Source organism: Protopterus annectens, chromosome 6.part0, assembly GCF_019279795.1.
Source record: "Protopterus annectens isolate FY-2018-M chromosome 6.part0, PAN1.0, whole genome shotgun sequence".
Classification (NCBI taxonomy): Eukaryota; Metazoa; Chordata; order Ceratodontiformes; family Protopteridae; genus Protopterus; species Protopterus annectens.
The window spans coordinates 1,249,786,766-1,249,812,455 of NC_056737.1; the positions used below are offsets into that span (position 1 = coordinate 1,249,786,766).

General features: G+C 37.8%; 1 protein-coding gene across 1 annotated transcript in view; it reads left to right on the forward strand.

The window, feature by feature from the left end:
- Nucleotides 1-25,690, forward strand: part of LOC122804766 (cytohesin 1 interacting protein) — a 220,467-nt gene that overhangs the window by 115,134 nt on the left and 79,643 nt on the right. Inside the window, exons 4-5 of the mRNA XM_044074840.1 lie at nucleotides 20,664-20,766; nucleotides 20,908-21,001. Coding sequence (XP_043930775.1) covers nucleotides 20,664-20,766; nucleotides 20,908-21,001 — 197 coding nt within the window. The remainder of the gene's footprint in view (nucleotides 1-20,663; nucleotides 20,767-20,907; nucleotides 21,002-25,690) is intronic.

Consider the following 25,690-nt stretch of genomic DNA (forward strand, 5'->3'; position numbering starts at 1 on the left):
ACAGGTCTTGGATACTTTCTCATGGCACAGTTTGGAGCATCCAGTTGATGTGCCTTTTCAATTAACAAATCACTTAATTTCATCCTCTGATTTTTGCAGTTTTATCAGCTCATCTAAATAGCTAGTTAAAGCATCTTCTATTTTACAGCCTTTTGTTATTTCTTTTGATACACTCCTTCAATGATATATTTTTTCTTGTAAATTATTGGAACCCATGTCTTGTACCAAAGTTGAAGCCTGAACTGCTTTTTGCTGAACAGCTGCAGGATTCTTCCCAGCCAGTGTTTTCTTTTCACTATTTCTAGCTGATTTTCCTTCAGGTTCTCTAAATTTCTTCTTTGCTGACATCCAGGCAATGTACTTACTAGCCAGTAACTGAATTGTACTCATGTTGGCAGAATTACTAGCTCTTATTTCTTGGTTTCTTTTTTTTTTTTTACCTGGAGAGATGAAATTAAGCTGTTGATGAGTGTGCAGCCAGTTTAAAAGTCTAATCTTGGTCCATGTTATCCCAGACACATCCTGCTGCTCAATATTTGTTGTTGTGCTTACTTTAGTGATTTGTATCCAGCTGAATGAATCTGTGCATCATCTATGCATGCAAAATACAGCATCAAGCAAGAAGCATCAATGAAATTCTGACTGTCAGAAGACGCAGGGAGTCTCTTTTTTGATACTTTGCATTCTACTTGATGAATGAAAGTAGCTCTCGTGTCTGGTTAAGGTTTCTGATTCCTATTTTTATGCTGTTTAGGGTATCAGTAGTTGCAGTCTATGGACCACGCTACTAATCCTAAGTGCAGTCCATCAAACATCTGGGAGTAGCAGTGCTGCCATGATGTAATCAGACCAGCAATATCCAGAGAATGACATAATCACTTCAGTAATAACCCAGTTCTAAAGGTACACTGACATGTCATAGAGTTGACTAAATAATTAATCAGTTATTGTCACCAGATTACATAGGCATATGAAAATGGAAAATGAAACAAAAATGTTTTCATTAACAAACACATTTGGATGTTGATGATATCAGTTGTTGATGCTTGTCTACAAATGAATATTAACCCCCCACCCTCTGCTATAGCTTTTGCTATTGCATATTCTACCATTCTCCCCACATGTACTCTGCACAGAGTTTTGTCAGTATAATATATGCAATTTCTTAGAAGATTTCAAAACAAAAGAACAGTTTGCCCGATTTTGTTTTAAACTTTATGTGGCTACTGCAGAAGTATACCTGGATTTTTAATTTGAAGTTTTTTTCCATTTAAAAAGCACAATAGAACTTGAAAGTTTGCATACAGCATGCTTTTTACTTATGTTTGAGGCTTCAGCAAAAGAAATGTATCTTGTTCCCCTTAATAAGTAATGTAAAGCTCCAGTGTAACAAAGTTAACATAAAATACAATGCATAAATCATCCACTAATAAATAAATATATAAATATATGTTAATATAAGAGTAGTGTGGTAAGACATTCACAACTGAGCTCGCAGTAGTAGTACTGTTCTGTTGAGATATTTTAAACAAATCAGTGTTTTAACTGTTTTCTGTATAGCACTAAACTGGATTGTGGATTTAACAGCACTAGTCAGAAATTTTACTGCCAGACATAAGCTCTTTTAGTGCTGGTGGTAATCATCCCTGATTCAGGGACAGCCATACTGCACTGCTGTAACACAAAGAGGTGCAACATGGAAGTTGACTGTCCCCCAGTCTACTGCAAATGCTAATGAGGTGTTCCAGGGGAGCAGCCTATGCTGTTTAGACAGGTCATCTCCAGTGGTAATGCTTGTGTGAAGAAAATGAAAACACTGTCATCTGTGTTAGCATGCGTAGCAGGAGATTTGTATATACTCTCAGATTAACTTGTATTGTATGCCAGCATCTCTAATTGTGAAAATGCAAATACGTTTTTAAAATGTTGAGTATTTTCCTGTTTATACAAATGTTTAAACAATCTGTCAGTGTTTTGATGCATTTCTAATTGCACATGTTTGTAAGGGAGATTCTAAAGTACAAACTGTTGAGAATCTGATGATCAGTAGGTGATGTCATTAAAATGTTCCTGGTTGCTATGTGATTATTTGAACAGATGATTAACAGGAAAAATAACTTTTTCAAACAGCAGATGGTTATTTTGTAAAATAAGAGAGTTGAGACTATTAAGCTGGACTATAAAAGAGACTGCTAAAGTTAGTTGTAGGCAATTAAGAGCTGCAGTCAGTTACAGTGTTGTGCAGTGGATACCCAAGAAAAAGAACTCACCAGAAACTGCACGCCTGCCTTTGCCCTGATGTTATGTTTTAGATTACATCAGGGACATTATTCTGTAATTAGATTAGGAAAGTTTAGTTATTTAGCTATAGATTTTTTCTGACATGATGGACTTCTATCCTACAGTTTAATTTTATATGTCTGGTAACTGAATTCTAGTGTTTATTGAAAATTATTGATTTATATTCTTGTAATCATTTTACTTATTATTAAATATTATTCATTACTTTACATTATGACTGGACAATCAGACTATTCATTTGAGATTAGAGAGTGTTTATACCTGTTTGATACTCCCTAGGTTACCTTGAATTCTTGGCTGCTTCTGGTCACAGCTATCATTTATTTTGATATTTAATTTTTAATAATTGATTACCCTTTGAACGGCATCTAGATCTGTCTGACGCTGATGGCAGTGCTTACCATTTGTACTGGAGAGGGGATACAGCTGGAAATCTGTGTCAGGCTTTCCATAAGTGTTTGAGTGTGTGACATTTGAATTTATTTTGAGTGTGAGTCAGAAGTCTTAAACTGGAAGACATTGTTCTGAAGTGCATGATAAAGGATTGCATTTGGGGTGGATAGAGATATGTAGTCCAGTCCCAGGAAGTAGAGCATGTTCTGGTTGTGCTCATAAGCGAAATTGTGGAATTTTACTTTTGTATGCTCTGTGCTTTGATGTTTTCCATGATGCTCCCACACTGGAGTCAGTGGTAAGGCTTGAGACTCCTTAATTATTGACCAGAGTTTTAAGTGGGGGACATCAAATATTGGTGGCAGTCCAGTAACAAAACGTCATAGCCTGCATAAGGCATTTACACAGATGAATGATTGTATAAGTTAGCTTGACCTGCCATGATAATGACTATGGCCAACAGTTTGCATTGATACATGACTTCCAATGGCTGTGTTAGAGGTACGTGCTGGGGAGTTTTGTGGTCATGTACTGGTAGTGGGGTGTGTGTGCACGCATGTGTGTATATGTATGTACATGTAAGCAGGGGGATAAGTGGTCCTGGGAGACTGTGTGTGTGTGTGTGTGTGTGTGTGTGTGTGTGTGTGTGTGTGTGTGTGTGTGTGTGTGTGTGTGTGTGTGTGTGTGTGTGTGTGTGTGTGTGTGTGTGTGTGTGTGTGTGTGTGTGTGTGTGTGTGTGTGTGTGTGTGTGTGTGTGCGCGTGTATTCAGCATGCATGCAAATCCTCCAATACTGCGATGCACCAGATGCCAAGAATAGTACCCTCAAGCCACTTAAAAAGTTAGTAGAGTAACAGATTTGCATCACAAAAGTATGGGACAGGGAGATTAACACTAGACACCAGGGATTTTGAAAGAGCAACAATATTGCAGCATGAAAGACATATAGGGTGGGGGAAACTCTAAACACCAGAGATATTAATAGAACAGCAGTTTTGCAGTAAGAAAGACATATGGGGCAGGGAAGATAACACTAGACACCAGAGATATTAACAGAACAGCAGTTTTGCAGTATGAAAGACATACAGGTTGGAGGAGGGTCTAAACATGATAGATGTTAATAGAATGACAGTTTTACAGCAGGAAAGACATATGGAGCAGGGAGGGCAATATAATATACCATGGATATTAATTGACCAACAGTTTTGCAGCATGAAAGACATATGGGGTGAGGGAGACACTAACACAAGTTTTACAGTAGGAAAGATGTATGAGGCGTTTAGAAAACTAGACACCAGGGATAGTAACCGAACTGTTTTGGAGCACAAAGGATATATGGGACTAAGTGAAACACTAGACACCAGTGGCAATCAGTAAATTAACCTAACTCTTTAAAAAAAAAATTAAAAAAATAGACAACAAGCACATTAGTCCTCTGTGCTAACCCTGGACACCAGGGCTAACTGTCGACTGTTACACTAAGTTCATAGGTCCATAATAGGCTAATGACTACTGGGGTCTTTAAACTTAGCCAAGAAACCCGAATGTATCCTACAAGTTTATGTCTGGGCTATTCAAAGTCTAGTCAGGCTTCCCAAATTTATCCCACAAGTTAATATGCCCCAGAGGTTATTTTAAGGGGTTTATGCAAGCTAGGGCAAGAGTTGCAGGCTGTCTCTGTCCATTAGAAACATAGATGTTAGACCCAGGGTATACTTCCGATTTCCCATGCTCTGGTCCAGGTTTCTCTTGAATAATGTTAAGGAAGCGGTCTGCTTCACATGGATGGGAAACTTGTTGCAAAGAAGGGGAATCCTCTCAATCTCATACCTGTCCCTCCAACATGTCCTATTTACATTGCAAACAAAGTTTAAATCCCAAGATTGAGTAGTTCTTATGCTATTCATTTTGTGGATATGCAAAAGGTCCATCATTGTGGGATCCAAGGTAGCCTTGTATGTCAAGCAGAGATCACTTCTCAGCAATCTGTATGGAAAAGAGTACAGATATATGGCTTTGAGGTGATTTGCATAGGACATTCTGTTTATGCCCTGCATTCTTTTTGTGCAGAACCTCTGTGGTCGTTCTAGTTGTATGTGTCTGGTCAGTTACATACTCAATGATGGGCCTGATGAGGGGCTGGATGTAGTGGAACAGTGACTTCCGTGGACCTAGATGCCATGCCCTTGCTTATAAATTGAGCAACATATAATAATTTCCTTAATTCTTTACACACATGTTGGTTGAAAGCCAGGTCACTATCTACATATGTATCCTAATCCCTGACTACTGGTTCTGGTCTTAGAGGTATGTTACTGATGAGATAATTTCCTAGGGTGGCTGACTTCTCAAAGGGTACTATAATGCAATTCTTGACATTGAGTTTTAAGCCATGGATTTGGCATAAGTCATTTGTCTGCTTTAACTTTTCTTGTAGGATGTTAAGAGTCTTGGGGGATTCTATGATTGCACCTGGTTTGCAAACAACTACAAACTTGTTCAGCCAGAGGTCATTGGCACTCGTCTTGACTTCTGAGAAGTAGATGCCAAAAAGGAACGTACTCCAGCACAGAGCCCTAAGAGACTCTGGGAGTGGCTGCCCTCTTTGTGGAGGTGGTCATCACTATCCTAACTTCCTGGATCCCATCTGAGAGCTATCCAGCTTTCCAGATTGCAACACAGGGCTTTTTGTCTACATCTATAGCTAATGCATATGGAGCAACAACATCATCACATCTGCCAGTGCATTTTAACAGATTTGTATAGGTCATATGGGCAGACGTGGAATTTGATCCCCTGTCAATGGATATTACAACAAGTAAGGGGCAAACAGATAACCAATGTGCCACAAGTTCAGTAAATTAAAAATAAATTAAAAAGGAAGAAGCATTGAAACCTCTACTATTGCCTCAAAATGCATTTTATTAGTAGCATTTTAGCCCTCTGTTGCAGAGGCATTCACTAGTATCACCCCTTAGGATGCATTTAATGTCCATTCTGTTCCTAGCCCTAAGCTGGAGAAATTCTAGGGTGGATGGATAAGGCCACTGGGATGTTGTGAAGTATTAAATGAAAAAAGGAGAGAAAAACAAGAAGAATGAAACCATAATGTTTGACATTACTGACTTATTTATGAAGGGCAGGGAAAAATAAGAGGGTACATCGGGATGTTTTGTCAGCTCAAAGACAGGTAAGAGGTATCTTGGAGTGTGTGTGTGTGTGTGTGTGTGTGTGTGTGTGTGTGTGTGTGTGTGTGTGTGTGTGTGTGTGTGTGTGTGTGTGTGTGTGTGTGTGTGTGTGTGTGTGTGTGTGTGTGTTTGTTTGTGTGGGTGTGGGGTGTGTGTGCAGTGTTTGTGTGTGTGTGTGTGTGTGTGTGTGTGTGTGTGTGTGTGTGCGTGCATGTGTATGTGTGTACGTGCGCGTGTGCGCGTTTGCATGTGTGTGCATGTGCGCGCGTGTGTGTTTGTCTGTGTGTGTGTGCATGTGTGCATGTGTGCGTGTGTGTCTCTGTGTGTGTATGTTTTTGTGTGTGTGTGTGTGTGTGTGTGTGTGTGTGTGTGTGTGTGTGTGTGTGTGTGTGTGTGTGTGTGTGTGTGTGTGTGCGTGTGTGTGAATATATGCACATGTAAGTGGGAGATTGAATGAGGGGAGGTGCCTTTATCGATGAGATGCATGGGCTGCGTAAGGTGCTTACCCCAGAAAAGTTGCTGATCAGCAGTCTTGGTAATTATTGGTGATTCAGAGTTATGCAAATTAGACAGGGATAATATTTTTCCTCATTACGGCCAACATGTCTCTGAATCACATATTTCCTAGTTGCTGGAACAGCTCCTTTTGGCTGCAGGTTTTACCTCCCGTGGTGGGATTCTTTCTTAATCCCAGGGTATATTGTTTTGAATTTGTGCACTAACACTTAATTGGGCACTGTAGAGAACTGCTATATGTCAGTAATGCATAGGTTCTTTGGGTTATAATCTATGTAATAGAAACCTGAGAAGAATTGAAACATGACTTTTAATTCCTAGTGCTCTGTCCATGGACACATGATACAGAGGGCAAGGATATGTCCATAGATCATAAAAAGTGTCATCTGTTAGCATGCCATTTTACTGACCTCAACTGCTTTGCTGTCAAACTAAAGGACCAAAGGGCATCTTTAGTCAGTGCTAATTCAGCCATTATGAGTACTTCCACAGATTCTGTACCCTAGTATTCTTCTCAGAATTCTCTGAAAACAATAATTGTATAGCAGTTGATTCAACAGTATGTTTGAAGCTTTCATTCTGAATAAGGAAGGGAAAAAGAAAAAAAAGGTTACATGACTGCCTTATTAAAAGGAGCTTAATGCAAATTGTGAATGTTTTAATTTGAATTGGAAAAAAGAAAGTAGGTTTATCTGAAGGGCATTTTCATCTAGTAGTTCCATCGGGGCAGCTATGGGCTTCTTACATGTGGCATTTAGAAGAACATAGCAGCATCCTGGTGATTCAGGCTGGTTGGTGAGGTCAGGGTAACAATGATATTCTGATTTCATATGGGCGGAAAGTGACTTTCACAGCCTGTTAAGCGAATCAAAGCTTCCCTCACACACAGACTTGAGAGAACACTTTGGAAACCTGCTGCAACAGATGCTGTGACAACTTCTTCTTTAGGGAGAGCAGTTGCAAGGAAGTACTACTGTTAATGGTGTGCCTTCTTTATCAGTACACAAAATACTGCAAAAAAGGAATGCATTTACCATTTTTGTATGTCAGATTTTTTTTGTAGATGATGTGTTTGGTTTTGAACTGTGAGAGTAAGAGAAGATGGAAAACGAGTTTTTTCTTCATATTAACGTTTTTCATTTTCTCTGAGTTTATTCAGACTCAGAGTCAGTATATACATAGAGAGACTGTGTTGAGGTAGTCCATTTTCATCAGGAGATGCAGGAGGCCTGCCCCCTGCAAAAACAATCATTTTATACTGTTTGATTCTTTGAGTCGATAATGTGTGAGAGTGATCACTACCAGTATTTGATATTGTAGTTACTGTTTCATGTCGTGGCTAAGCAAACTGCAGTTAATTATGATAAATCAAAGCTGAAGGAATACTGAACAGTTAGGTATGAAAAAATATTTTGTCACAAATGATGTCGTAGATGTGCATTAAACAAGGGTATGATTAAGCAGGACCATTCTGTTTGAGAAGATGCAGCTGAAAGCAACTCCTCACTCTCTAAGAGGAAATATTTATTTTTCTGCTTCATAACTTTGCATTATAATTAGAAACTTTAGCAAGAGGTCATTATCCACTCAGTTCCACCTGGTTATGTACCAAAGCTGCTTAGATACTGCTTTTATCAAAGCACGGCAGCACCATTTTTTATTTACACACACACACACACACACACACACACACACACACACACACACACACACACACACGCATACACACACGCACACACACATGCACACACACAAACACACTCACATTATGGAAATCACTAAACTATTTCTTTACACAAATCTACAGAACTTTTGCAATGAATACAAGAATACAACCTTCTCCTCTATAAAACCCCGAATGAGCACAAAGCTTACGAGCCATATTGACTGAAATGCCCAAAACACAAAGGCAAAACCATAAATGGTAGGCAGGTTTTGCACTGTGCAAGACCCCTGCATCCTGTAACCTCCACACCCCTGGAACTTTTATACAGCAACTTCTGCCACTGCATAATCATGAAGGGAGAAGTCTCCCAAAATAATGGAACCAGAACCAGCAGACGTACACAAATTGCATTGACACTGATTACAGATGGCAAGTGGTCCTCGGTGTTTGGATCCTTGGAATCTTATAACTCGAGCTCCTGACACCTTAGGAATGTGAACTCAGCGACTTGTAGAGAAGCTTTGTATTCCTCATCTGTGCTTTTCTGAATATGATTGTTGCCTTTTATACTCAGAGACTGAAATGGATCAGCTGTATAAAATTCATATATATTTGCTTTTGCATGATTTAACAAAGAATGAACTCTGTGATAAAACGTATGACTTTTTCTCAGCGATAAATGGAACTGTGGCTGATGAGCTTGGGAATCACAGAGCTTTGTGTGTGTGTGTGTGTGTGTGTGTGTGTGTGTGTGTGTGTGTGTGTGTGTGTGTGTGTGTGTGTGTGTGTGTGTGACACACATGACATAGTGACTGCAGAGCCTGGGAATCAAACAGCTTAGTGTGTGTGTGTGTGTTTGCATTGTGACATTGTGACTGTTGAACCTGTGACTCAGACAGCTTAGTGTGTGTGTGTGTGTGTGTGTGTGTGTGTGTGTGTGTGTGTGTGTGTGTGTGTGTGTGTGTTGTGTGTGTGTGTTTGCTCTGTGACATTGTAACTGCTGAACCTGGGAATCCCACAGCTTAGTGAGTGTGTGTGTGTGTGTGTGTGTGTGTGTGTGTGTGTGTGTGTGTGTGTGTGTGTGTGTGTGTGTGTGTGACTATGACTGCTGAGCCTGGAAGCACACTGCTTGTTGGTACTAGGCTATCGGCCCTAGGACCTATACAAGCCTAGCCATAACAATTTCCTGGATATTTCTTCCTACATTATTTACTTCCCTGGACCCCTGTCTAGCAGGGTGACTGACATGATCCCTGGGGTGAATTTCCTATCTCCCATCCAATCGTCAAGGTTCCTTTTGAAGAGGGCTAAGGAGGCGCTCTGCTTGACATGTATGGGCAGTCTATTCCAGAGTATGGGGAGTCTCTGGGTCAGGAACCTATCCTCATTGTGATGACAAGGTTTAGATCCCAGGAGCGTGTGGCTCTGAGGGATTGGGATTTCTTTAAGTGGAGCATGTCCAACCAGCTCAGGGTTTGAGATGGCCTTGTATGTTAACCAGAGATCACCTCTGAGTAGATGATATGCCACAGAGTATAGCTGGAGTCTTTTTAGACTGTTAGCATAGGGCATCTGCTTTAGGCTTTTTCTAGCAGGTGCTTTATAGAAAGGAAATACAGAGTTTCTAAGTCTGAAATAGGGAGGTAGACCAGAGAAAAGCAACTTTCCATGAAAACTAATAAGGAGCATCTTCCCCTAGGAGTATAGCATGGCCATGTCCTCTTAAGTGAGGCAGATCCCTGACCTTTCCATCGAGAGAATTTTCTGAAGAGTATTCCATGTGAAGGATGCAGTCAGTTTGGAAGGTATCCATAAAACCTGAAATGAACAGGGGCTGTTGTCCTGCAAAGGAGAAACTAATTGAATTACCCTGCCTGTATGGTAAGGTCTATCGAAGGGAAAAGGAGTGATATAACTAACCACTGTTTACTTTATAGGCCAACTTTAGGGAACAGAAATTATGTAATCAGTAAAGAAAGAGCATTGAAATTGCTGTAATTGAAAATTGGAATAAACTTTTGAAACAATCATTGTGCACTGTTATAGGCAGACTAATTTTTATGGACTTGAATTTACAAGACCATTTATTAGAGAAGTACTCAGAGATAAATGCTTTGAAGTCAGAACTACAATGTTGTAACAGAAGACACAGAAAAGAAATATATTGCAATGACCATGAATGAAAAAAATGAAGAAAAAGACCTATACTTATCTGGAAGAAATGAAAAATGACAAATCAATGAACAAAAAGAAGGTGCATTTTGTCCAGAAGCATATACAAAAATAACATATCTACCACAAAACTCACTAGCACAATTCCTCCAGTCCAGAAAATTGCTAGTCACATACAAACTAAGTCATGCTGACATACTGAAGTACAGTGACAGAGAATTACATGAAACAATTGATGCCAATAGTCAGCAAACTGGTAAATCTGTAAAGCCCAGTGCCTGAGCTGTTGCCAGGTTCTAAACTGTGTATGAGTAGTTATAACATCTACTTAGCTTACGAAAAAATGTCCCATGCTGAATATATGCAACTGCTGATTGTGTAAAGTATAAACATGGTCATTTTTGTATGCGGTTTAGTAATTTTAACCTGAATTATTTTTCCTACTGGAATTTTCTAATATGTTTGGGGAGTTTGCTCCATGGTGTGTGGTCTAAGGAAAAAAGTATGCATGATCAGCAGATGGCAAGTGATTATTGGATCTTTACAGGGGCATGTTGGTAGACTATTTTTTTTTTGACAATTTTGATTCAAGTGTGAATGAACTGTTGCTTTTGAGAGCAGCCACAGCAACTGCATGCAGTTAATTTCCATGCAAAGTATGTTTAAATGTTACCCTTACAGCTAGCAATGTGTGTGTGCAACTTCCTGAGCTGAGTGTCTTGCGTGCAGCTGGTCTTATGCACAGGTACCCTGCAGAGTCAGAAGCTGGTTATGGTTAGCAGTGTTTTTATTCGATGCTGGCCTATTCCTCGCTCTTTGTCACAGCTAACCTTTGTGGTTATATGCACAAGTTTATGAAGCTGACCCAGAGCATGTTAACTTGCTGAGTTGCTAATATATTCATTTGTTAATTCAGTTACAGTTATCTGATGAGATGGAACACCAACTAATTATGAATTTAGCAATCTGTGAGTTTCCTTCTGTACTCAGTCTGTTGTGAAGCTGTATAAAACTTGTACTGTCATTTTTTATTTTCTTACTATCTCATGCTTAACGTTACTGAACAAGCTTCACTTTCTATAATGGAGGCGTGATAACAGTAGTACATTTGTAGGGGGAGGATTGTTAAAAGGTAGACAGTAGACCAATAATTCTGTATCATTCTTTGATGAGAGAGGATTAGAATTGTAGCAAGAGAATTTAACACCTGGGTAACACACACATTATGTGCCCCTTCCTTAAAAGTATGAAATGTATTTAATGTGCTGGGGTGCCAAATGAGCTAGTACCTGGACTTGAACCCTGTCAGCCATGCCATTCTTATATCTCATATTCAATCAGAATGTCATAATAACCTAAATCTCTGTGCTTGTGCTTTTCCCCTTTTGACAGAGTACTTTGCAGTGAATTGTTTTTTGGAAACTGGCTTTGCTGTTATTTTCAAAGGTATTTACCATACATGAGGTAAAGTTTTTCAAGGAAAAAGTGGCATGAACTATTTTGTACATTTTTTGACATATGCAGTGTAGTGCTGGGTGCCTTTACTATCCAAATAGTGATTTTCTTATAGCATAGATTAAGGAGTTCCTTTGTGTGATTTTAAAAAAAAGTTTTTTGTTTATTTTTAATAGAAATCAGACTCTTTCAATGGGTATACTGTTATAGACTACACTACTTGCAACAGAAAACAGCATTTGCCAAATGAAGATTAATTCTTTACCCTGACATTTTAATTATTTTATCCACACTAGCAGGTGTGAATAACACTTGGGAATGTCAGTTACATCTAGTTTTGTTTTAGCATGATGGCGCAGTGGTACAGCGGTAGCATTGTCACTTCACAGCAATAGGTTCTCCAGTTCAATTCTTGGCTGGAGTGCTTTCTGTGTGAAGTCTGTATGTCCTCCCTGCATTTGTGTGGGTTTTCTCCAGGTGCTCCAGTTTCCTTCCACATTCCAAAGACATGCGTTTGGACTGTTTCTCCCCAGGCATCTGCTGAAAACTGGCTCATTCTAAGTTGGACTTTCCCGGTTAACAAATGTAAAAAAAAAAAAAAAAAAAAATGAAACGATTTCTAATTGCCAAGTTGCATTAGCCTAACACATTTTGGGAGTTTGTTTAACATTCCATGTCTGATCAGAAGCATTTCTAGCAGTTTCCATATTAAAACTTGTTACCAGAATCTCAGAAGTGTTACAGTTTATAATGTATTAACAAGGAGGTAGGTCAAACAGGAGTTAATCGGACATAGTAATAGGTTCATATGTTAGTACTAGGCTAACTGCCCTTGCGAGCCATTTTAAGCCTAGCCAATTATCCCTTGTGAAACTCAAACCCTGCACCTTGTGTTTGTAAGGCAAATACCTTAACCATTAGGCCACCCTCCCAACCATGCCGATTAACAGCATTTATTGTGGGGAAATACCAATGTGAGATGCCTTCTGGAACAACTTCCCAATCACCATTTTCTTTTGTCCAACAAAAAAGAAAAAAAATGTGGATATTTATCTGTAATGAAAGAGTGAGATTACTGTACATGTAGGCTTTAATACTTGTTTTTAAAAAAAAGTGTTATTTTAAATACCAATCACTAAACAGCAGCTAGAAAACAAGTAACAGGCCTGAGGGCAAACAGAATGAGCACAAATCAGAATATGTTCCTCCAAGTCTACTGGAAAATAATTTATAGTTGCTGTTTCCTTTTCCTATCAAAATCAAAATTAATGTTTTTTGTTCTGGTCTTAGAGACTGATTATTAATACTAATATTTCAGAATAAGTACATAGCGGCATTATTATGCAGCAGTCATTCATAGTTTAAAACTGTTTCATAATTTGGGTCACATAGGGTAAAAAGCTGCTTTGATAAGATTTGAACAAGCATATTTTTTTCCATTTGTAGATACCGAAGAGATCACTCGTGTACTTCCTTTTCCCTTGAGGGTACAGTGTTGATTCTGATGGTGCAGTGTTGGAGCACTGCCTGCCTTGTCTTTTAGAAAATATTCTGCATTCATTGTATGTTTTGATGCTGTACATTAATGTTTCTGTGTAAGAACTCCTGTTTCAAAGCTTTTTTCCCCCCATTCCCCAACTGATATGAGAATATCGTGATCCAAGTTCAGCCACATGCTCTAGCCCTATCCTTTCTCTGTTCTGTCCTGGGTATTAAGTTTGCAGTTATTTTGTTTTGGTTCATCAGAACCTGGTTTAGGGTAGACCTTTACAGCAATACTTGCCTTATGGCAGACATTTACAGCAGCATCTGCTTTATGGCAGTGATTGTACATGACTGCACCAGCATATTGTGAGTGTGGTTCATAGTGGGGTTAGTTTTGCAGGTTGGATGATTCTAGAAAAATAAATACTATGTAACACCAAACATCCTTATAAACCTGTAAAGACACTGTACCTTTGCTTCAGGAGTACATTCCAGTACTCTACTACCTTTTTGTTGAAGTAACATTCCCACAAGTCTCTTTTTACTTATCCCTGTCTTTCACACTCTTTTCATATTATCTCCCCTATATGTTTATTTTTTCTCTTCTGATTTTTTTATTTATGTATTTTATTGTTATATTATTTATTAATAAATAAATAATGTTATCTCCCCTATGTTTATTTTGTCTCTTCTGATGTATACCCATGTGTGCATGTGCATTCATATAGGTTAAACACCACCATTTCCTTTTGCATTTGGTAAATCTCATTAGATTTGCAGGTAGAAATGTGAAAGAAGGATACCCAAACAGTTCCAATAGTAGTAGGATCGACAGGTCTCATAAAAAGAATTTACAGTCTTATTCAGATATGCTACAAATACATGTAATACTGTATGAATTGCAGAAGGAATCAATTCTGGGCACATTGCGGGTGAAGTGAAGAACACTTTTGGCTAACATCAAAGACTGAAATGATAGTAAGTTCATGAATTTTAATCATAGTTTGATTTAGGAATGAGGCCCATTCCCATCATTGCATTAAAAACCCAAAAGACGTGGAGAAATTAAACTTGAGAAATTTATGGGTAAGAACTTCTTATATGTGTATTTCAAACAGACACTGATCTGGTTAACAACAGAAAAAAATATACTCCTCCTTAAGAGTGAACCTGCAAGCTACCCTAAAAACTTTAGGCCAATAACTTGCCTTCCGATGATTCATAAACTATATACTGGAACTCATGGTGACCATAGTTTATAGTCATTCAAAAGAAAACTCAATCATGGCAATAGAGCAAAAGGGTAACAAAAGAAATTCACATGGAACAAAGGATCATTTGATGTTAAATAAAGTCATAATGGTGAATTGTAAACAGGGAAAGAATCTAAGTATGGCATGCATATATTACAAAACAGTGTTTGACAGCACCCCACATTCATGGATAAAAGGGTGCTTACAGATGTATAAGAAACTCCCTTCATTGATCAATTACATTGCAGTGACCATGAAATAGTGGCAAACCACCTTGCAGCTAAGCCACGATAAAGTGCAAATTACTACCTCAAGGATAAAAATTTGACTGTTTGTCACTGTTGAAGTTTTGTCTTTCCCTTAAGCCTTTATTTATTTTTATTTTATTTAACATTTGTTTACCAGGAATGTACAACTTGGAATGAGGCCAATTTTCAGTGGAGGCCTGGGAAGAATTGCTCCAGATGCATGTCTTTGTATAGTGGGAAGAAACTAGAGTACCCAGAGAAAACCCACATGAATGCGAGGAGGACATGCAGACTCCACACAGAAGGCACTCCAGTCGAGAATTGAACTGGAAAACCTCTTGCTATGAGGCAAGAATGCTACTGCTGCACCATTGTGCCACACATAAGCTGTATACTTAACAGATTAGGTCATGGTTACAATTTGGCTCACAGACAACATCAAAGTGTAAATACTTTTCATTTTCTTTTTGTGAATGATTTAAAACTGCATTGTTCATCAGACAAGGAGCTGAAAGCACAACTGGAAGTGGTCAAAACTTTCTCAGATGATATAAGAACGTTATTTGCTCTTGGTAAATGTGCAAAAACAACATTTAAAGCAGGAAAGCTGCAACACCAAGAAAATATCAGTCTGGGACAGGAATATAATATAAAGGAACTTGAGCAGGATGGACTGTATAAATATTTGGGATTTAATGAAGGAACAACAATAAAACATGAACAAATGTGAAAAAAAAACTCAGTAAAGAATATTATAGAAGACTAAAACTAATGCTGAAAACAGCCCTGACATCTAGGAACAGAGTCCAAGCTGTAAACTAATTTGCTCTTCCTGTTCTAAATTAGTTTTAGGGTGATTAACTGTCCCCAAAAGGTGCTGAATCATTTGGACAGGAAAATAAGAAAACTGCTTCACTCTTATCAAATGATATACAAAATCATTTTATAGAATGTAAGGTATACCTATTGAAAGGGTCTATAATTGAACATTTGTAATCTCAAATGTGTTTAACACTGGCAAAAGTGATTGAAATTCATTTTATCACTTTTGCTGGTGTTAAAGGAATGCAAGATTGCGCATAGTGGGTGTAAAGCATCTATATCATAACATCGCAAACTGAAAATATCGAATGCTCACAAGAGCAAAAATGCTGAAAGTCGAATTCAGTATTACCCCCTGGTAAATATATATTCCAACTCCGAGATCGCACTACAGTGAGGAAAGGGCAAATATCCCAATCTTCACTGTACTGTGATCTCAAAAACTGACCCTCAACATTTTGGCACTTTTGCTGTTGTGTTTTTGACATTTTCACTTTGCAATAATATGATATAGATCCGGTGTAACATCCTCACTCTGGGCAAGTAATCAAGGAGTCTGAATCCTCACCACTACCACTGGAGAGGAACATTCACTTGGAACAAAAATGGATACACCCAGTATTTCCAGATGCAGCTCTCTGCATCAAGTACAATTTCCCTTAAGAGCACACAGGGAACACACTCAGTCCAGGGTCTGAGTTTCCCTCCAGGTCCCCACTGACACAGCTATATAGTTGAAACCTCAGCTGAGTGTCCAAGCCAAGTCCTTCACCACTCTCTCTATATGAAACCAGTGGTTTGTGTTCCTGCTCCAAATAGCTGACACACACACACACACACACACACACACACACACACACACACACACCTGGAAAAGGCTGACATAGATTTACTAGCTATTTCCCCTTTTGCTCAGACTATTAAGTAGTTACACTGCCACCAGACACCCCGAAGCCAGCTGCTCTAAGGATCTTGCCAGGGTACCCATTTATACCAAGTGAAATTAATATTAATGCAAATGGTAATGTTGACCAAACAGTCAGGCTTTTGTGGGGGGCACAGTGTCACCAATAGCTATAAGCACTCTCAATGATTAAAATATTCTCTAAAGGACTAGCCACAATGAAAAGCTTGAATACATTTAATAATAAATAATAAAAGAACATGAAAACACTAAATATATATATTTAAAATAAACACCAGAGTTTCAGTCACAGGAAATATTAAAAATGACACAGGTGGACAGGTGCACACAGTTAAAGAAAAACAATGCTTAACTAATCTCACTATATTTTCCCGACTGATCTAAAGAATTATTATTCCCTTGTTACTTATTAGAGCAAGGCAAGGTGAAGTAGATAAGCAATCTTTCTTTGTCAAGTTAAAAAAACAGAGTGGTCTGAAACTACAGTCTCATCTAACATTAAACATGATTTTAGTGATGTATTAAAGAATGACATCACATACATCTGGTCATCTGACTTCTGGTTCCCATGCCCCCCCCCCCTCCTTGGCTAGAAGCTGTCAGGATTTATCGCATATGTGTCAATAATACAGACACATAGACCCTTGCTAAGATCTGATGCAGCTCCTGGAAGTCATAAAACAATTTCAAACCTCCACACTTACAGAAAAGCAATTAGTTCACCCCAATGACAATGCAGAAGGCTTCCTAGTACAGACATTTTGTCTCTGGCTCCATTAAGAACTGTACAATACAATCTTTATGGCCTAAATTAAGTAACTTAATTTCTTACTATTTTGCAAAGTCATGTAGATTGAGATTAACCTCTTCTCTTACAGTATCTTCCGTTACAATATATACATTTCAACAGTTACACTAATACATGTATATTACTTTTTCTGTCCAGCAGGACACACTGCTGATACATTTTTAACACAAACAACCTTACAAATACATTTTCAACACAAGCATCTGTACAAATCAGTTTGGTATTCAAATAACATATAATTCTTTACTAAATTCCAGCTAGCTGTGCTGGCATATGTTACACATCCACTACCCTGCATTGCTGGCAATACCTCACATTGTCACAGTGGGGAGTGGGGAATTTGCCATTTCCCCATTATAGAGTGATCTCATAGTTAGTATTTATAATTAGTGAGGGGTGGTGGGCACAGCTTCATATGTGGGAGTAAAGGGAGGCTTGTTGTCTGCAAAAAACATATGTTTTTTTTCTTATTTCATTGTTTTTGCTTTCGGTATTTTGGGATAGATTGTTGGCTATTCAAGCACTGTTTAAATATATAGGTATATAAAATGTACATATATATATATATATATATATATATATATATATATATATATATATATAGAGAGAGAGAGAGATGTGTGTGTGTGTGTGTGTGTGTGTGTGTGTGCGTGTGTGTGTGTGTATGTATGCATATGTGTGTGTATTATATATATATATATATATATATATATAGATAGATATATAGATATGTAGATATGTTTATGCAAACAATGTTAGATGTATTCTATTTTTTAAAGAAAGGCCATATGTAATGCACTGTATAAGTGCTATGAAGTACAAATCCATCCTTCCATTGTGAGTTTGTAATTTCAGAAGTATATGTTGCTCACAATACAAGGAGGATATTAGTTTGTAGCTCTGTGGTTAGTACACTTGACTTTGGTACTAGATGATCCAGAAGCATTTATTTCTATTCCTTTCTAATGAAAAATCAAAATTTAAAGTCCTCACTCTTGATAATACAACCATTGAAGTCACTTCACATAGCAAACTATTAGGGTTATAGTGGATGATAATCTTATATTTGACATGCATATACAAAAGTGCATTAAAAAAAATAGAGATGCTTTACAGAGCCTAAAACTTTCTAACTGACACAACTAAAACTACACTTGCCACTACTCATCTCCTCCTGTGGCACTCCCATAACCTCCAGACTTCACAAAAAATTAAAACTTGAATGATGCTATAACAAAGTTGCTAAATTTGCAGCACATACCCTTTCAGAACCCACCACCATATTAGCACCGAAAAGCCTCATTTGATTAGAACTGCCACATCAACTAATGTATAAAAAACTTCTTACACCTATAAATTTATCCAACATCTATCTGCCAGTCCAGCACTAGAAAACATTCTAACACAACTATGTTCCCAGTGTGTCATTGCAATCCAGTGACCAAAAACTTATGTGTGTCTTCAAACCTACCAAATCTGCTGGGCATTGTCTGTATTCATACAAGGTTGCTAAGGCCTGGAACTCCTTACCTGTATCCATCAGGTCTTTACTTTGCCTCCCATCTTTCAAAACCTCTCTGAAAGACTTCCTAGCTAAAATCTGGCTCAGTCCTTTCTCAAAACCAGGTTAAACTATATCCTTATATGTGAACAAATACATTTTCATCGGTTATAACTTCCTTACTCTCCCCTCTTCACTCAAATCCTTACTGGTATCTAATTCTCGTCCTTGATTTTCTCTTTAAATAGACAATAGTCCTGTTTTTCCCTCACTTTATATTGCGATTGCTATTTGTATTAGACTAACTTACCTTTAATTTCTCTACAAACTGTCTAAAATGTCTCTAAATATTAAATGATTGTCATATACCATGTATTGATTCTTAAACACAGTTTTTATATTATGCCTAATTTGTTATAAGTATTTGAACTGCAGATGTTTTTGTTTTATTTTTGAAAACTGTAAAATTATTGTTCTTAAAATGTTTTGTAATAATATGGAGCTTTTCTCCCTGGGCCTCTGCTGAAAATAGACGTCTACCTAGTTGGACATTCCCGGTAATCAAATGTCAATAAATAAATAATAAACAGATATTGTCATACCAGGTCCTGGGATTAATTTTCAGTACTGACACTGCAGCTGAGACCTTAAACCTAAGTCCCATCTGCCTGAGTTGGTGGGAGTTCAGTGAATATGAAATATCCGCACAACACTTTGCAAAAACAAAAAAAAATTGAGAGAGAGAGAGAGAGAGAGACAGAAAGAGAAAAAAAAAGAGGAAGTTCTCTGGTTAAAATGTTCTCTAGTCGGTAAGATACTACCTCAGGTCCCCCATAAAAAGAGGATACTGCACTAGTTGGACTAAGTAAATGAAAGGTATAAATAAGTAATAAAAATATCTGTTAATTGAAAAGGTGGTTGTTATATAAATGGAGCTGTTTAATGGAGGCAAAACTATTTTTCCATATAACTCCAATGCACAATATTCATAATCACGATCCATCCATTGGTAATGTGGGATTTGCCCATTCTCAGAAAAACATACGCATGAGACTGGAACTTTCCTGATTGAACTACACAGGAATTGTGAAAATCCAGCATTGCCCGTGATTGGGTAGTAATTAAAAATCACATTTAAAGAAACCTGTTTTGTCTAATTATCTTCTAGAAAGAGTTTAATTAGATAAAACACGTTTCTGCCTATCTGTTTCAGGTAATGTTGCCTTGTCAAATTTGTTTTGCAAGAATTGTTTCAATGAAGAACTTCACTCTGCAGCTGTACTGAGTAAGCAAATCTTTCCTTGTTTTGTTATCCCCTCCATTTATTTACTTAGTCACACATGAACTTCTGTTACTGCTGACATTCAGAGAGCAGCTTTATAAATGGTAAACTAGATGCCTTTAAAGAAACTGCTTGTGACACTTAACTGTAATTTAGAATACTTTGTAGACGACCGGCTTTTTCAGTTTATCTATAGGATGTTACAGTATATGTGTTGTTAAGATAGCATTCTGAAAAATGTTTCTCTAAGTACTAGTTACTCAAGAAGTAGGAATAACAGATAACTTAAAAGTGTTGTTCTTATAAAGTATGCCAATGTTTTAAGTAAAACATTTTCATTTCACCTGCTTCTTGACACATTTTTGTTATAGTTGCATCAAAAGACAAACAGGTCTGTCCACAATATAAATGTGTTATTCTTTTATGTTTGATGATTGCTACAATGATTTTATATCCTTTTGGCATGACTTAAGAAACAGTGAAAATGTCTGCTTAAATGATCATAGACATTAATAGACTGAAGTAAACTTCTGTATTTATATTTAAAAGTCCCTATAGAAATAAACTCTGTGTTTAAATTGGATGTATGATTAATCAAGTAAAATACTTGACAGTTTTACCAGGACTGGTTTTCCTTTTGCCTTTTCAGACTCATGTGTCAAATCACCCAAATGCTGACAATCATGAAGTATGTACCTTCGTCTACAGAGTGCATGATGGTACTTGTGCTCAAGGTGCTGGACTGAAACCTGGTTAGTTGGTAGCTGTTCTTATTTCCTTTTTGGTTTAATTGTTTTTTTTCTCAAATTCACATTTCCTGTTAAGATGCTGCTTCAGAGTTTAACTTGTATGAACTTCCGCTATAGAAACCATGCTTCTTCTTTTATTGCCAGGTGACATTTTGGTCAACATCAATGGAGTGAGCACTGAAGGTTTTTCCCATCATGACATAGTGACCCACATAAAGTCTTCGGGCAACTTGCTCAGGTATGGATAAATTCTGAGATTTTTTTTTTCCCTTTTGGGGTTTGAGCAGTGTAGATGTTTCAGAGGAACATTTTGCTAGAGACCAGAATTATGGGGGGAAAAAGATAGGAATAATTAGAGGACTGATTCCTAAGTAATGTAAATGCACAAATATGCATTTTGTTAAAAATCATTTATGTATCACTGAAAATGGCATTAATTAATTCATTTGTTTTTTTAATGTTTACACTTGAAAGATCTGATATATGTTCATCGTTAGATCACTGTTGCAGTGATGCTCATACATAAGATGCCAAGGATACTGTTCATTTGGCCTGGAGGCAAACACATAGATATTCCTCCTTCATGGGGCAAATGTCCATGAGTGCTACATGGTGTTAAATAAGGGAAGTACCGCTGCCAAAATCCTCATTACTTTCCCCCTACCTGAGAAGCAAGGTGTCATCTATAGCTGGGTCTGTCAGTTGATTGAAAGGATTCATTTTTGCAGGTCTGTATTATAAACACGAAAGCTCAAAATAGTGAATACATCTACATCAACACATAAAGGTCGATGTACAAAAAGAGCGAAATATATAATCGGCAAAAATGAAAATGCCGAATGTATTTGCTTGGCCAGCAGGCTGATGGTGGTGATGAGGAAATATATTCTTTTCCCCACTCTAGTGCAGTCTTGGGGTTGGTATATTTAAGTAGGGGGCATGTATGGTGCTGGGGGGGGGGGCTTGTCTACCCTGCAAAAGTGTGTTAATTTAATTTTATTTAGTTAGTTTGAGCTTACCTGCATGGTGCTGTTGGTTGACGAAATATGTTTGGCATTTTCATTTTTGCAGATTACGTATTTCGCTTTTTTTTGTACATAGTACTTTATGTGTCGATGTAGATGTATTCACTGTTTACAGCTTTTGTGTTTATAATATAGACCCCATTTTTGCTACTGTAAGTGAAAGCCAAATACCTCATTGGGGAACATTTTCACTGTTTTGTCATATTTAAAGTCAGCAAAGAGTGGTAAATGCCTCTGTGGTAAGGAAATTCCTTTTCTATTTTTGTTCAGGATGCAAACACAACATCAGGTACTGTGCTATTAGCCCGACATTTAGCCAAAATGCTTAGGAGTTGTCTTTATTCTTTAAACATTTATTTAATGAATAAATGGCTGATGGTTGGGCATAAGCCTCAATGTCTTCTGAAGTTCTCTCCTCTGACATCAACTCACAGCTGAAGAAAACACTCAAGCAGAAAAAAAGTCATTGCTACTGCGACTTCCTTCTCTAGGTCAAAGTTGGATGTATCCATTGAGGTAGTTGAGATGGTCTTGGCCTACTCCCTCGATCAAGACCCCACTGGAGGCCAACATGGAACACCCTACAGGCCTGTCCAATCTAACTACTCAGACATCTGCTATGACCTCAAAGGGGGGACACAGGCTAGTGATATAAGAAGGACTGGATGGTGTTCTCTGATGGCCAGGTACTTCTCTTGTACTTTCTTTAGAAACCCTTAAAAAAAGATGGAGCAAACATCCAAACATGTTTCTCTTCAGCCACGCCTGTTTCAAGAGATCCTCAACAAGAATGGCAAGATAGTTCTCATGGATTATATAAAGGCCTTATGGTTGTTGGACTCCCCTCATTTTTTGCTTACACTTAATTTACTCCCTTTAAAAGAAATATTGGTATTTCTACTACAGGGGATGTTTCCTCTGAGTCAGAATATAAACCTTTAGACTACTCTTCTCAGATTCATTCCCTCTCACTATATGAAACTAAACCTAAAGATACTAGGCCCTTTGGTTCCCCTCAGTAAAGAGTTCTCCTTTGGAAAAACTATTCAGAAAATGGTGGAGTATTTCAATTGGGAAAGCAAACTGGGAGCTCCCAGGTCTCCTTTCCCTTTCTGCTTCTCTAACTCCTGAGTCACAGCCACCTGCACTGACAAAGCCTGGCAAATATTACAAGGTCTCTGACTCTTATAAATATATTTATAGTAATTCAATGTCAGACCCTGCTGTTTCCACTGTTGCTGGCAAACCCTTTAAACTTTCCCATCTTCCAGTGCTAACCTTTTATTTATTTATTTTTATTTTACATTTTTTGACCGGGCTAGTCTAACTGGATATATGTCCATTTTCAGTAGAGACCCGGGGAGAAAAGCTCCTGCAAGTTACAAAGACAAGTATACAATATAACAGTAGACAAGTTTACAGAAAAATCATTAGATACAATAAAAAAATGACATGAAATAAAAACACTTAGTAACAATTTTTTTTTTTTTTTTGTTATGAGGTTAGAAGATAGGGAAAGAGCAATAGTTATCAGATGAGAGTAGAAGTTCACATTTATCAGGGAAGTATACACTATAGTAGCATGAGCAATAGGAACCAAGTTTGGTTATGAAATTTTTGTATATTGGGTATAATCAGTCAGGGTTGGAGCAGGGACAAAGCCAATGATTCTTTAGATATTCCTTAAGATGCTTTTTGAATAGATGTGTGGAGGCAAGTGAAGACAGTTCAGTTGGAAGCTGATTCTAGCTTTTACCTGCTGTGTTGGAAAAGAGTGAGTCCCCTGCTTTGTTGTTTGATTTGACATTAGAAACTAGAGGTTTGCTTGCTGAGCGAAGTGTAGGGAGATTTTTGTAGGGGGCGATTAGATTAGTGAGGATTAGTGTATTATTGGGGTGATAGAGGATTTTTTGGGTTATCACAAGTTGCTGATAGAGTAGCTTATTATGCAGTTCAAACCATCCTTGATGTCAAGGATAGTCAAGCCATGGACAGATTTGGGGAAATGTGTATATATTAGCTACATTAGATTTTTGTGCTGTTAACTGTCAGACACAGATGCTAACATACCTTTTATTTGTTTTTGACAATATGAACAAATTTATGCCAAATATTCCTGATAGTGACTCTTAGACTACTATGTAAAAAAATGGATTCTGCCTCTCAAGTTACATGCCATGCTGCTGCCTCTAGTTCAGTACTGAGAAGGTATTCCTGGCAAAGAATCCAGTCTCTTCCCAAATATGTTAAAGCAATACCTTTGCAGGCTCCTTTAGATAAAGACTTTTCTTTTTGCAATGCCTTCAGCAGAGATATATAAAAGATTGAAAAAGAATCGAAATTCTGCAGGATTTAAACAACTCTTTCTTTCTTCCACATTTCTACAGTTTCAAAGGAATTGCCTAGTCCAAGCTAGGCCTATTTTTCCTCAAGAAATACAGTAGATGTAAAATCGAAATAACTGCCATGGCTAACTAGGGACAGCAAGCTGCTTCTCAAATGGAGAGACAGAGCCTGATCACTATATTAAGATACTAAAACCCATGAAAACCTTAACACTTATCAGAAAAAAAGAAACCTAGCCAAGAAGCAAATTAAGAATGACAAAACGTTGTATTATCACACAGCCCAACATGAACACCAAAACAACCCTCAAATATTCTGCAGAAGTATCAAACAACTGCTTAATCCAGGGAAATCCACTACCTCATAACCCACTACCCCAAATACCACAGATAGCATAGCCTCGCAATTCAACTCACACTTTATCAATTCCATAACATCACACAAATGAAATCAGTACTCTGTTGTCAATTCCAAACATCCCAGAACCAACTCCCAACTAATTTCTATCAAGCCAATACACACTAGTACCATAAAAAATCTTCTGAACAAACTTAAGCCCTCATCCCTCTCTGCTGATGTACTCCCAAATGAATTTCTCAGATTGGCAGCAGACACCATCTCTTATCACATCTCTATACTAATCAATCATTCTATGCCTGAATAATACATACCCAAGCTTTGGAAGATCTCTCATATTATCCCACAACACAAAGGTGGCTCAACAGACTTCTCAAACTACAGACCAATGGCTATCTTCCATCCACTAGCCAAAGTTCTTGAAAAATGCATTAACTAACAACTTCTTGACTATCTACTCAACAATAACCTTATCTGTAATTCCCAACATGGCTTCAGACCCAAGCACAGCACCACTACTGCAGTAATTAGCTTTACTAATACCTTAAACCATCTCAAAAATAAGGGCCTACTCATCTCTGTTTTCCTTGACATGTCTAAAGTATTTGACACAGTATCCCATCAAAAACAACTCAATGAACTCTCATCCTATAACCTTACCCAACCAGCACTATCATGATTTTACAGTTACCTGGCTGACTGTCAACAGGCAGTCAAGTGGGACAACACACTCTCCCCTCTCCTACCCATCTCTGTTGGTATCCCACAAGGGTCAATCCTAGGTCCTCTGCTTTGTATCATATTTACTAACAAACTTACCACTACTACTCACCTAGCCTCTATAGTACAATATGCTGACTCTTCCCTCATTTTTTTAGCCCCTACCCTTCCTGAACTCCTATATAAAACCCAACAATCTCTCCTCAACATAGAAAACTCTCTCTCTCCAACTGTCTCTCCAACCACCAGCTAATACTCAACCCAAACAAACTCAAACTAATGGGTCTTCTCAGATATCAGACCAAAAGACAACCTTTCCCTTTCATCACCTAGTCTTCCAACAAAACAATAATCAAACCTATGGAACAAACCAAACTTCTAAGAGTCACAGTTGATAACTGTCTTAAATTTGATAAACACATAGCACTATCTACCAAAAAAAATTACATCAAACTTGGCTCACTTTACAGAGCCAAACA